General features: G+C 44.1%; 1 protein-coding gene across 1 annotated transcript; it reads right to left on the bottom strand.

Annotated features, from left to right (window-relative positions):
* Positions 1-11362: 11362 nt before the first annotated feature.
* Positions 11363-13234, bottom strand: EZHIP (EZH inhibitory protein). The gene is made up of 2 exons (XM_016134158.2): positions 11674-13234; positions 11363-11541 (listed from the first exon to the last, which is right to left on the bottom strand). Exons 1-2 carry the CDS (start codon positions 13232-13234, stop codon positions 11363-11365), a joined length of 1740 nt encoding a protein of 579 aa, XP_015989644.2.
* Between the last annotated feature and the right edge of the window lie 615 nt (positions 13235-13849).

Below are 13849 nucleotides of genomic sequence, written 5' to 3' on the forward strand. Positions count from 1 at the left end.
AACACACAGTGGAGAAATGAAAGTCTTTTCAATAAATGGTGCTGGGAACACTGGAAGGCCACCTGCAAAAGAATGAAACTAGACTGTTTTCTATCACCATACAACAATATTAACTCATAATGGATTAAGGGCCTGAATATCAGATCTGAATCAATAAAATGCATCGAAGAAAACATAGGAACTAAACTCAAGGACCTTGGACTTAAAAGAGGGTTTTATGAACTTGACCTCAAAAGCAAGGGAAGTAAAAGCTAAAATAAATGAATGGGACTACATCAAACGAAAAAGCTTCTGCTCAGCAAAAGAAATCATCGACAAGGTAAAGAGACGACCATCCGAACAGGAAAACGTATTTGCAAGCAACGCCTCCGATATGGGCCTAATATCCAAAATATACAAATAACTCATATGACTCAACAACAACAACAACAACAACAACAACAACAACAACAACAAAACGATACAATCAAAAAATAGGCAGAGGACCTGAACAAACACTTTTCCCTAGAGGACATACAAATGGCCAACAAACATATGGAAAGATGCTCAACATCGCTAGCTATTAGGGAAATGCAAATCAAAACCACAATGAGTTACCATCTCACACCTGTTAAAATAGCTATAATCACCAAGACAAGTAATAGCAAATGTTGGAGAGGATGCAGAGAAAAACGGAACCCTAGTACACTGCTGGTGGGACTGCATATTGGTGTAGCCAGTACGGATAACAGTATGGAGGTTCCTCAAGAAACTAAGAATTGATCTACCATATGATCCAGCAATCCCTTTACTGGATATTTACCCCAAATACTGGGAAACCCATATCCGTAAAGATTTGCACACCAGTGTTCATAGCAGCATTATTCACAGTGGCCAGGACATGGAAGCCACCAAAGTGTCCTATGATAGATGATTGGCTAAAGCAGCTGTGGTACATATATACAATGGACTATTACTCAGCTCTAAGAAGAGATGAAATCCTATCATTTGTGACAACATGGATGGAACTGGAGATAATCATGCTAATCAAAATACGCTAGACGGAAAAAGTTGAAAATCACATGGTATCACTTATATGTGGGATATAAACCTAAAAGCAACAAATGAGCAGGACAAACAGTGACTCATGGACATGGCCAATGACTAGTGGTTACCAGAGGGTAGGGTGTGGGAGAGGAGGGGGGAGGTAGACGTGGTAAAGGGGTTCAAATATAGGAGCGTAAGAGGAGGGTGAAATGGGTACAGGGGGTCAAATATATGGTAGCTGAAGGTAACTTGACTTGGGTGGTAAACACACAATAGAATATATTGATGTCAAATTATAACGTTCACTTGAAAATTATATAATTGTATTAACCGAAATCACCACAACAAACTTAATAAAAATAAAAAAATAAAAAAATAAAAGTCGGTTAAACAAAATGAATGAATGAAAATTCTGCCATATGGTCCTGGACTTTTCTTTCTTGGGAGGTTTTTGATTACTGATTCAATCTCCTTAGAAGTAATTGGTATGTTCAGATTTTCTGTTTCCTCATGATTCCATATTGTTAGGTCGTATGTTTCTAGAAATATATTCATTTCTTCTAGGTTGTCCAATTTGTTGGTGTTTAATTATTTGTAGTTGTCTCTTATGACCCTTTGCATCCGTGTAACATCAATGATTTGCGATCTTTCTTTTTTATTAATACAGGCGTTCATCACTACAAACTCACCTCTTAGAACTGCTTTTGCTGCATCCCACAAGTTTCAGTGGGTTGTGTTTCCTTTCTCTTTTTTCTGAGTGAGTTTTCACATTTTCTTCTTATAATCGATTTCTAGTTTTATACCATTGTGGTTGGAAAAGATGCTTGAGATGGGTTCAGCCTTCTTAAATTGATTAATATTGTGTTGTGACCTGACATACGATTTATCAAGGAGAATGTTCCATGTGTATTTGAGGAGAATGTGAATTCTTATGTTGCATGGAATGTCCTACAAATATATGTCAGGCACAGCTGATTTATTGTGTAGTTTAGGTCCAATGTTTCCTTATTGATTCCCTGTCTGGAATGATCTATCCATTGTTGAGAGAGGTACATTAAAGTCCCCAACTAAAGGTGACGTCAGCATCATTGCAGCATAAGTCATTCCTCTTTTCTCTCCCCCCTTTTAAATAACTAATTAGACATCCATAACAGAACAAAAGTCCCTCAGCACCTTACACTCAGGGCGGCAGGAGGATTCTTGCACACTTGTGCATCTGAAGATAAAGAAACAAGGCCTCAGTAAGGGCTGTGGGTCCAAGGGAGTCAGCAAACTTGCCCCATCCCCACTCGCTGTGGTGGTGGTGGTGGACTTGGAAAGTGCAAACTTGGGCAGATACCCACGCGCAAGAGACAATTTTTAGAATTCCAGCATACCTGGGGTGGTGAGGGTAGGGAGAGATTCCAGCACACCATTGGAGTGAGATAGAGATGAGTCTGGACACAGAGTAGAGGGAGGAAATCACCAGGGCCAGCCCCCTTCCCAGGGCAACACCGCAAGGGGTAAGCTGTTTGGCAGTAGAAGCGGTGACCTTCCCGTGGAGGAGATGGAAAGTAACAACCTCCCTAGCAGGAGCTGTGGAAAACAGAAGAAGTCAGTGACTATCTGGCTATCCCGGTTGTGTGGGTTGCAGCTGGAGAAACCTGTTTCTCGCCTGCAGCACCCTGATTTCTGATAAGGGACCTCCAGGACCAGGAGAAGGGAGGAGAAAGGGCAGGAAGCAGATAAGAATATCAAAGGGCATTAAAGGAATGTGGTTCCTGCTTTCTACTTCAGGACTTCAACAGGAATCTGCCCTCTAACCTCTGGGAGTATCCCACTCGAGAACCTCCCTAGCAGGCCCACAAGAACCCCCACATCTCAGAGTGCTAAGCTTAAACCTCTCCCCACTCTGTGACGGAATCCTCAATATGGCAGTGAGAGCAGGTCAGGTCATTGCAGTACTCTCAGAAAAAAAAAATGGTCCAGGGGCTTTGGGCAAGGTAGAAACCATAAACTGAAGCTACATCGCCGTCGTCTGGGATACGAAAGAGACATTTCCTGCACCCAGCCTGGTGAGTTATAAGAAGAAGAGAAAACACAAAGTTAAGAATTCTGCCACAAGAGGGAACAAGAATAGTGGAACAGGTCTCACCACTATAAACCTGGGATTTCCAGAAAAGCAATACCAATACACAGACCCTATCTGAAGATAACCAGTGAAGATACTTCAAATACAAAAGCAGCAACTGGGACATACAAGGAATTTTAAAAATCGAAGAACTATGCCATTGCAAAAAGATATCAATGATTCTCTAACAACTGAGCCCAAAGAATACTGCAATCTAGCTTATAAAGAATTCAAAATATTTGTATTGAAGAAACTCAACAAACTACAAGAAAACTCACAAAGACAGATCAATGATATTGGGAGAAGATACATGAACAAAATGAATTCCTTAGAAAAGAGATTAAAACTGTAAAAAAGAACCAAACAGAATTTCAACAGCTGAAGAATTCAATGAATGAGATGGAAATACAATAGAGAGCATATTACCTAAATGCAAATCAAAACCACAAAATGAGATAGCATCTCACATTTGTTAGACTATCTACAATCAACAGGACAATAATAATAAAAGTTGGAAAGGATGCGGAGAAATAGGAACCCTCATACACTGATGATGAGACTACAAATTGGTACAGCCACTATGGAAAACAGTATAGAGGTTCCTCAAAATACTAAGAATTGATCTACCATATGATCCAGCAATCCTTCTACTGGATATTTACCCCAAAGACTTGAAAACCCATATTTGAAATGATATTTGCAAACCGATGTTCATAGCAGCATTATTCACAGTGGCCAGGACATGAAAGCAACTGAAGTATCCTATGATAGATGATTGATTAAAGAAGCTGTGGTACATATATACAATGAAATATTACTCAGCCATAAGAAGAAATGAAATATTGCCATTTGTGACAACATGGATGGACCTTGAAATAATCATGCTAAGCAAAATAAGTCAGACAGAACAAGTTGAAAATCACATGATATCCTTTATATGTGGGATATAAACCTAAAAGTAACAAATGAGCAGAACAAACAGAAACTCATGGACATGAACTATAGACTAGTGACTACCAGAGGATAGAGGGTGGAGGAGGAGGGGGCAGGTATATGGTTAAAGGGGGTCAAATATAGGGGATAGAGAGAGGGTGAAGTGAGTAATGGGAATCAAATATATGGTAGCTGAAGGAAACTGGATTTTGGGTGGTAAACACACAATAGAATATACAGATGTCAAATTATAATATACATCTGAAAATTATATAATTGTATTAACCATTGTTACCCCAATAAACTTAAAAAAATAATTGGTGAATCAGCCAGCCAAGAGACTGAAGAAATGGGTTTTTGGAAAGAGGCATCCTCAGAAGAAATCCCATATTGCCCATATGTTAGATGCTTGTGAGCCACTGTGTGTGTATGAAATACCCCCCAAATGCCAGCTGCTTCAATGTATCTGAGAAAGTGCACATAGTGCCTGCAGCAGTGAAGCGGAAGAGATGGCTGCTGCAGTGAGCTGGTTTCTTCTATGGGTAGTTTAGCTGGCCACCAATACCCAACTAGAGGCTGAAGCTCAAGTTAGAAAGTTGGAAAAACTGCTGAGTTTAGAGAAAGTGTCATTTTCTACTACTCTGCTAGCTTCACAGCTAGCACACAAGGTAGGAGAACAGAATAATATGGAGACTTTAGCATGCCACTTTGCAAAGCTAGGAGGGCACAAACTGCTGTGAATTAAGATCCTAGTCCTTGTGACAAAGACTGATTTGGACACTAAGAGGTAAAATCCTTGTGAAAGTGAAAAAAGAGAAAAGGAGCAAGTTGTGATGATTGACAATGTAAGGAATGAAGTGTCCCAAGCCATTTTTAAATAGTAATTTTCCTATAATTCGGAGAATAAAGAAATATACCCCACAACTCCTAGGGGAGAAAAACTTGCATTCTTTCTTTGTCCCTTAAAAATGTTAATTTTACCATGCCTTTGAATTATAAATGCCCCAGAGATAAATAAAACACTGCCCACGATTGCCTGAGACTGAAGACAAAAGGGGGAAAAAGGCTTTTTAAAATACAGACTGCTATAGAAGCTCCCTTGCCCAAAATCTAGTCCACAGCCTCCTTAATATTACTCACCAAAACTTAAATACAAATCTTAAAAAGTCTTCTCCACAAATATCAGCAAAAATCTTTAGTCATTTGAATGGGAACCTTAAGTTGTTTCATCTACCACAGGCACAATTTGGATTCAACTTTTATAAACTAGTGAGTTGGATATTGTTGTACCTGATTTGTGGCTCAAGTTTTGGAATGAAAGCTATGGGGTCTCTGTGTCTGTCTGTGGTTGATGTATATCTATGGATATATGTCATATATATATGTGTATATGTATATATATGTCATATATATGTATGTCTATGGATATATGTCATATATATTTTTTTTCTACCTCTAAAAAGTATTGCCAAAATTAATTTTTAAAAGAGCTCTATTTAATTGGTTTAAAGAAAAATAAGCTTTAATATCAATAGTGTGCTTATATAAAGCTAAAACTTAATCTTCTTTAATGTGTTAGAGGGACAAAATTTCCTTGGACTATTGCTCTATTTTTGATAAGATTATAAAAGGTTTTTACTTTTTAAGTAATCTGCCTAGAAAAGAAAAAAAGATTCTTTGTTTCATCAAAATCATTTTCTGTGCTTTAGTTGTCTTTATCATGTCTTTCAAGACCTAAAAAAACTAAGTCTTTTCCATTTAAAGAGCTAAGTTATTTTACAACTATGAAACTTTGTTTTTGTCTTTGAAGTCTTTATCATTTTGGTTAAATAAAGTATTGATTCCCAGTGACCTATGGCCCTATTTAACCAAATGTTTTAAAACCTTTTGGTATTTTTGACAACTTTCCAAAAATAAAATTCTAAATGAAGTATTTGACTTCAAACTAACTTTGGGATTATCCAGATGGCCTCTGGAACATCTCAAAAGATTTGTTATTTCTCCTAATAAAGGAGATATTAAACTAATTAGGCTTATCTGGTATGTTAAATTACATGGGAAGCATTGTCAAATAAGAAGTGATGTTAAACTTTCTTTAGGCTACATTTATATAAATAATTGTGTTCCAGACATTATATGAAATTCCTAAAAATCTGGTATGTACTGATTTTATCTCTCATAACTCGTTATTATTTAAAAATGCATGTCACAGAAATAATCCAATTCCCTTGTCAGTTGTATTGTAATGAACTCTTATCAGATCTTTAATCATGGCTATTTTAAGTCTTTCTTCATTTATTGACAGTTATTGTTTAACTCTGATACTTTTGCTAAAGTTTTCCTGCAAAAGTGCTTCATCTTCAAGGAAATTCATGGAAAGTCTCTGGCAAGTACAGATTTCTGATCACTAAGATCAATTTACCTTTGTGTGGGAGAGCAAAAATGGACTTTTCAAGTGCTTCCCACGGCTATTTGCACAACCCCACAGTGTGTCATGAAATGGTAGCCTGAGACCTGTCCCTGTTCTCTTTTCTCACAAAAGTAAAATGGACCCATTACACTGATGGCATGATGTTAACATGTGAAGACTTGCCTCTGATGCAGGACACTCAGCGGGCTTTTCTGGAACATCTGTGAGGGAGAGGATAGGTGGTGAACCAATAGAAAATTCAAGGTCCAGGCTCTGCCTGGGAGTCATTTGGTTAGGTAAGACATGCTTTGTCCCAGAAGCTATAATTAATAAGCTATAATTTTCACATTCCAACCTCTATGAACATGAAAGGGGTGCAAGCCTTTGTAGGGATTTGGGGGTTTTGGAGGACTTTTATTTCCCACCTGGCACAGTGCCCCCATCCATTATACCACCTGGTAAAACGAAAACTGGAGATCACAGCAACAAGCTACCTTTGAGAAGGCAAAAAGCTCTGGGCATCTCCCATTTGAATTAAATGTGTCTGTGACTCTGGAACGTAGGAGTTGGGCACTGTGGAAGAGAAAACAGGAGGAAAGAGTGTACCTGTAGGATTCTAGCTCCAGATCTGGAAGGGTTATCAAAGTGTGGGTTGAGAATATGTTCCATCGACTTACCTCTGCACTTTAAGTGGCATCCCTATTTACAGCAAAGGAGCACCCTGACCACAAGCCCACTGTCTAAAATTGCAGGTGTCCTAGACCCACTGAGGATGTAAATTCTCCAAATGGCCCTGTCACTATTCCTGTGGCAGTCCCTGCAGCCTGTAGAGATGGGTCTAGTCAGGGCAGCCTGACTCCACAGACTGCAGTCACTCTTCTCCACAACACTGACACCATCTGGATGGAAAGAGTAATGAGCTGCAGCAGCCAAGGGGCTAAACTCAGAGCCTTTTAGCTGGCCGTCGGTCACTCTTGAGCCAAGGATATTAACCTTTGCAGTGAAATCTGGGCTGCATTAATGGAATTACCCCATAGGCATGGACAATGGGAAACCAAGCGGTGGATGATCATGAATAAGCCCTTGTGGAGTCAGGCTATGTGGAAAGACATTTAGGTGCCTGCAAGAGCCTAAGGCATTCCTCACTGTTTTCCACATCCTGGCTAAGATACTTACACATCTTGGCAATTAGGAAGCTGATGCTGTAGCTCCAGTACAAGCCCTAGAAACCGACCCTTCAGTAGATACAGCAGATTGGATGCATAGGAAGAGTGGGCATTGTAGCACCTGGATGGGATGATATATTACCAAGGATTCTAGATTGCCCTGGGAATACAATAAGTTGGTTAATGCAGTAATAGTATGTCCTTTGTTTCAAACAATACCCAAAGCAACTGCTAAAGGAGTCTGGGGCCATTCACTGGAGTTCCCAATTGATGAGGGATTGACAAATTGATTATATTGGCCTCCTCCAAGTGAGGGTTCTAAATATACTTTGGTTTGTGTGAACACCATGTCTGGCCTAACACAAGATTTCCCTTGTAACAGTGTAAACCAGGCTGCCACTATTAGGGGTCCTGGTCTAGTATATCCTGCCCCCAGTCCATCTCCTCATGCTTGACAGTGCTGCCTCCCCCAGCCAATATGTAGAGTGCACAATCAGGTTAAGTTCCTAAAGCTGCCAATCTCCCTCCCTTCAAGGCCAGGTAGGCACATTCTATTTTCTATTGGGTGATTATCTGGCCCATCTCTGTTCCCTCCATTGTCCTAGAGGACATTATAGCACAAATAGAAGCCCTTATTAAATTTATCCAACAAGCCTTAAATGATAGGAGCCAACAATTATGAGAAACTGCTAGAAGTAGAATCACAATTCAATAGGAAATGAATGAGAGACTAAGGAAATGAGATCTAAAACTGTGCTATACACAAGTCCACAGTTATGCCCACTGAGCACTTGAAATGTGGCTAGTCAGAATTGAGATATGCTGTTAAGTGTAAATACACAACAGCTTTTAAAGAGTAGGAAATATATGAAATATCTAATTAATTTTATAGTGATTACATGTTGAATAATATTTTGGATAGATACAATTAAATAAATGATTAAAGTTAATGTCATGTGTTTCTTCATACATTTTTAAATTTGGCTACTAGAAAATCATAAATTATATGGGCGGCTACCATTATATATCTACTGACCAGAACTTCCTATTACTGAAACTTGATATGCCTTTTAGACATCGAAGGTGGAGAAGCCAAATAAGTAGCTGGATATACATGACTGGAGTGCAAGGGAATGGGAGGGAGTGGGCACACAGTATTTTGATTCATCAGTATAAAAGAGTACGGGCTTCTCCCGCTATTCAAAAGTAGAACACTCTTATGAAGCTCTCTGTAAGATGAAATGGCATAAAGTGAAGAATTACCATTAAGTTAAAAAGGAAAATCCTCTTTAGGTTTCTTGCAGTTAGTGAAAACAGGTACTAATGTAGGTCTTTTTTAAAAGCAAAGTGGTATAACACAAACTTTTGAAAAGCAGGGGATACCTGTATTTAAAAATATGGGGCTAGATGGGATATCTTAGGAAATAAACATAAGAAAAACAAAAATAGGCCTTGAGCAATCTAACACTTAGAGGAGTAAAAAATGAGGAAAGTCTAGGAGAATGTAGGGTGAACACAAAGAGGGCAGTTTTAAAGACTAAGGAAGAACATGTGTCAAGGAAAAGGGAGTGATTACTGCGTCAAATGCTGTCAAAAAGTCAAGGCAAAATCTAAGAATTATATATTGGATTCTGTAACATGGACGTCTGCTGTGTGATGGCATTTGATACTTTCACAAAGAGGGAGTATTGGAAGAACCTAAGGTCTAGAGAAGGAAAAAGAGCCTGTGCTTAATAGGGGCTATGTAGATTTTAGTATGGTGGGCTTAAGGACATTGGATTAAAGCCCATGTCCAAGCAGATTGAATACTAAGGAGACCCACAAAAACATTAGCATGAAGTAGGATGGGGAAATCTCTGATTTAGCCCACTGAATGCTGGCTCACTGCAGGAAGGAACTTGACCTAGGACCTAAACTATCACTTCCCTCAACATCTTCCCTCAACAAGAGATGAGGGAGTTGTATGGTCAGAGCTACCTCCAAGGACATGGTATGGCTTCCTAGATACATATCCCTGCAGGTCTCTAACCCCTGGGGCTGGGCAACAGAGCTAATTATATGTACAGGATAGTCGCTAACACTTGCAGTATGTCTGAGGCAAAAGTACAAATGAAGACCCTTGGCCCATGTCCTTTACCTCTTCCCACTGCCAGCTATGTCCTATACCAAGAGGTGACCCACATCTGTGAGAACACCTCAGCCTATACCTCCAAGCTTGTCTGCTCTTCACTTCTATGAACAGTGGCTGCTTGAACATTATTTGGATGAAAGAGTGTACATATCATAGGCCTAGACCTCCATTCCTTAGAAAAGACCAGGAGCATAGGACTTTACAGGACTGGAAGCAGCCTTGGGGAATGAGGGAACCTGAAACATTTTCTATAAAAGTTGCAGGGTGTTGGCATATTCCATTGTCCCTGTGGACCCCTAGCTCTGTGGTCTGAATATAGCATGAAGAGGGCCTAAGCAGGAACCCCTAAAATGTGAGGTCCAGGAATAGGGCCATTTTTGGCCAGGCCTATGCCACCATGGGCTACAGACCAGAAAAACAAAGAGAGGAGAAATATGGGTAAGTAGGAAAAGGGATTTGGGGCTTGTGCATGTGTATTTACTCCATTCCTTTAATGTAGTCTCCTACCATGTTTCCACAACTTCTTGAAAATCAGCCGAGTTGAGTTTCATTGCAGAAGTAGCAATATGGTCAAGATGGAAAATGAAGAACATAGAAAACCGTATCACCGGTTATTCCAAAATCTAGATATATCCTGCTCACACCATGGTATATGTCCATCCGGTGTTCTCCAAATATGCCTACACACACATGCACACTCACCCTCAAATACCTGCTCACAATTTTTTTAAATGGGATTATCCACTAACATTTTTTTCACTAAATATCTGATTGTTTTCACGTCAGTTGTCAACCTTGAATCACTCTCCCAGACCTCAGGAGCCCCTCTTCCTGATAAATAAACTTTTTCCTCCTTTAGAAACTGAGATGTTCTCCCCTTCCTGATCCCGAATCTTTTTTCCAGCACTCCTTACTTCCCATCACCAACATACACACAGACAGGGTCATGTCCTGCCTCTTTCCTGACCCTGAATCTCCATTACCATTCTTTCTCCAGCTACCTTGGGTTAAATCCTGCCCCCTTTTTTTGTCCAAGTTGCAAATAATCTATGCCAAGAGGGTATGAAGCACACAAATGGGAATTTCCTGGACAGAACTCCATTTTAGACAGTGGGAACAAATATTGCTAGGATAGTATTTTATTCTCTCTCACTTCTAAAGAGTCAGCTAGCATGCTAACAATTTTCTTTAATCCTGTGAATAAGACATAGGATTAAAACTTTTGGGACAAAAAATGCTACATTTTTAAAATGAAATAAACTTTTGTTTTATTCATTCAAAAATTTCATTATATAAAGGCTACTTAGAAAAGGAAAAATCTCAGCTCAGGGGCAAAAGCAGGTCTTTGTGAGAAAGAAGAGGGCTGGGAATCAAGAACCAACAGCAGATAAGTGCTAGGTAGTGCAGCTATGGGGAGGAGAAGCTTCAAAACTGCCTCTCCGAAAAGGGCTTCAAAAGTACTCATGTTGGTTAATGGCAAGATCACCTGGACACCTTACAAGTAACTGTAGGAGCATACAGCACATTGAGGGCAGTGGGTGGATGCTGATTCCTTTCTTGGGACTTATGAGGATGCACATGGAGGGTCACAGTACAGGAGGTGTAGTGGGGCGAGGGATGCTCTCTGTTTCAGCCTGCTCTTCTGGAGAGACAGGGCTTGGGGCATCAAACTCCAGCAGCAAGGCACGCCTAAGGCTAGCAGGGCTAGGAGTGGAGATGGAGCCCAGGCCACCAAACGTAGGGGAAGAGGAAGAAGAGCTCTGGCCTGAAATATTAGTGGGGGAGGGGGAGGGGCTCTGAGAACGAAGCCCAGGGGAGGAGGGGGAGGGAGAAGAGGAAGTGGAGGAGGAAGAAGAGGAATTCTCCCCATACTGCCCAGGGAAAAGAAAGCACCTACCAGGAGGTGAGGGTGAGGAGGCACGCATACGGACTGCATGCCAACGCGGCTGGGAAGGAAGGTTTGGGACCTCAGGTTCAGGAGAGCGTGAGCTGCTCTGGGACACAAGCCTTCTTAAGGAGAACTCAGGAGAAGGATTAGGACTCTGATCACCAGAGACAGAAGGGCGGCTACTAGAGGATGTTCTTCTCTGGGTGTGACGACTCCGGAGGACAAAGCATGAAGTGGGACTCCTGCTGCGGAGGGCAGGGCTTGGCCCCGACGCGCGCCTTCGGAGAACAGGGCCTGGTGAGCTAGGGCGATTGGTGAAGGCAGGGTCTGGCCCTGCTGCACGGGTAGGAGAAAGAGGGCCTGGCGCAGAAGCAGAATTTCGCAAAGCACGGCCTGGCCTGGATTCAATGCTATGACTAGCAGTGCCTCGCGTGGAGGCACGGCGGCGGGACGCAGGGCCTGGCTCGGGTGCACGGCGGCGGGACGCAGGGCCTGGCTCGGGTGCACGGCGGCGGGACGCAGGGCCTGGCTCGGGTGCACGGCGGCGGGACGCAGGGCCTGGCTCCGGTGCACGGCGGCGGGACGCAGGGCCTGGCTCGGGTGCACGGCGGCGGGACGCAGGGCCTGGCTCCGGTGCACGGCGGCGGGACGCAGGGCCTGGCTCGGGTGCACGGCGGCGGGACGCAGGGCCTGGCTCCGGTGCACGGCGGCGGGACGCAGGGCCTGCCTCGGGTGCACGGCGGCGGGACGCAGGGCCTGGCTCGGGTGCACGGCGGCGGGACGCAGGGCCTGGCTCGGGTGCACGGCGGCGGGATGCAGGGTTTGACTGCGTGGCTCGGCTGCGGAGCGCTGGCCCTGGCCTAGCTGAATGACTACGGAGGGCAGGGCCTGATGTGGAGAGCAGGGCCTGGCTTCGGAGGACTGGGCCTGGCTGGATTCTGCCACTCAACGGAGAAGTCTGAGGTGCACGGCGGCTATGGCTGCTGCGCTGAGCCCTTGAAGAAGATGGCGGCAAAGGTGCGGGAGCCCCTGGAAACATACAGCGCCATGGAAGCTTCTGAGCCTGGGCAGCCTCTGCACGGCTGGGCCGCTTCCGCCCACGGCCCTTCGCTGAGCCCCTGGTCTGGGTCAGACGCCCGCTGGCCGGGACAGCGCCGTTCGTGGCTTGCCCCATGGTGGCCGCGCTGTCTGCGTACACGGTCTGCAGACCTCGGCCCGTCTCGGGCCCCACAGGTCGCAGCACTGCGTGGGGGCTCGGGCCGCCCTGCTGCTCAGGACGCCCACTCTCCTGCTCACAGTCTATGGAGAGTGGCCCTGGGTCCTCCGCAGTGGACGAAATGGCGCCGGCGGCGGCCATGGCGCAGGAGGAGGCACCTGCTATGCCACCGCGCGAGGCGCCATCACCTGACCGAGACGGGTCGCTCGGGACCGTGGGGACGCCGGCACCGGCATCATGGCTTTTGGCCTCGTGGGTGCCGCCAGGGACAGCGGGGACCTGGTTCTTTGGCCCTGCGGGCACCTCACCCTGCTGTTGCTTCTGTTCCTTCTCGCAGCACGACTGGGTGGCCATGATCCCAGGAGACCGGAGACCCGAGCGCGCGGCTGAGGACGCTGCCTGGCTGGAGCAGGAGCTGGAGGACTGAGGAAGCTGGGCGGGACCCGGTGGAGTGTCCGCTTCTGATTGGCGAGCTCTAGACCACGTGAATCGTTTTTTTTCGGAGCACGGCAACCTAGCTCCCTCTGGTGCAAAACAGGCGGGTGTACTCCAGGCTCTGGAGTACTCTGCCCTGGAGTCCTCCAGCCTCGTCCACTACATGAACTCCCCACCCTTTTCTGGGCCTATATGTGGGTGTGTTTCCACAGGGAGGGCTGTCCATATAAACGATTCGAGTGGCCTCAAATCAGCTTAGCTTGTCATTAACTTGTCAGCACCACTCAGTTGGTTCAACCTCAAGCGATGGCTTAAAGGAAATGCCACCCTGGCTGGCAGGTGTCTCCCCTGGCATCTGGCATGGACACTGTCCCCACTGCATGACCCAAAGTGGGGGACTGTGCCCGAACTTTCAGGGCATCTGGATGTCCCCACACACAGGTCTGTTTTGAGAGCCACCTAAAGGTGAGAAAAAGAGTGGGGCCCACACTGCCTTGGCTCGGATTATTCAGCCCTGGTGCCATGCACCAGAAG

This window comes from Rousettus aegyptiacus, unplaced genomic scaffold (assembly GCF_014176215.1).
Source record: "Rousettus aegyptiacus isolate mRouAeg1 unplaced genomic scaffold, mRouAeg1.p scaffold_m13_p_9, whole genome shotgun sequence".
Classification (NCBI taxonomy): domain Eukaryota; kingdom Metazoa; phylum Chordata; class Mammalia; order Chiroptera; family Pteropodidae; genus Rousettus; species Rousettus aegyptiacus.

What these genes read in the sequence shown, in the direction of transcription:
- EZHIP (XM_016134158.2), bottom strand. Translation starts at nt 13,234, where the DNA reads ATGGCCACCCAGTCGTGCTGCGAGAAGGAACAGAAGCAACAGCAGGGT. An exon ending in CTCCTCACCCTCACCTCCTG is followed by an intron (nt 11,542 to 11,673) that starts GTAGGTGCTTTC and finishes CTAATATTTCAG; the next exon opens with GCCAGAGCTCTTCTTCCTCT.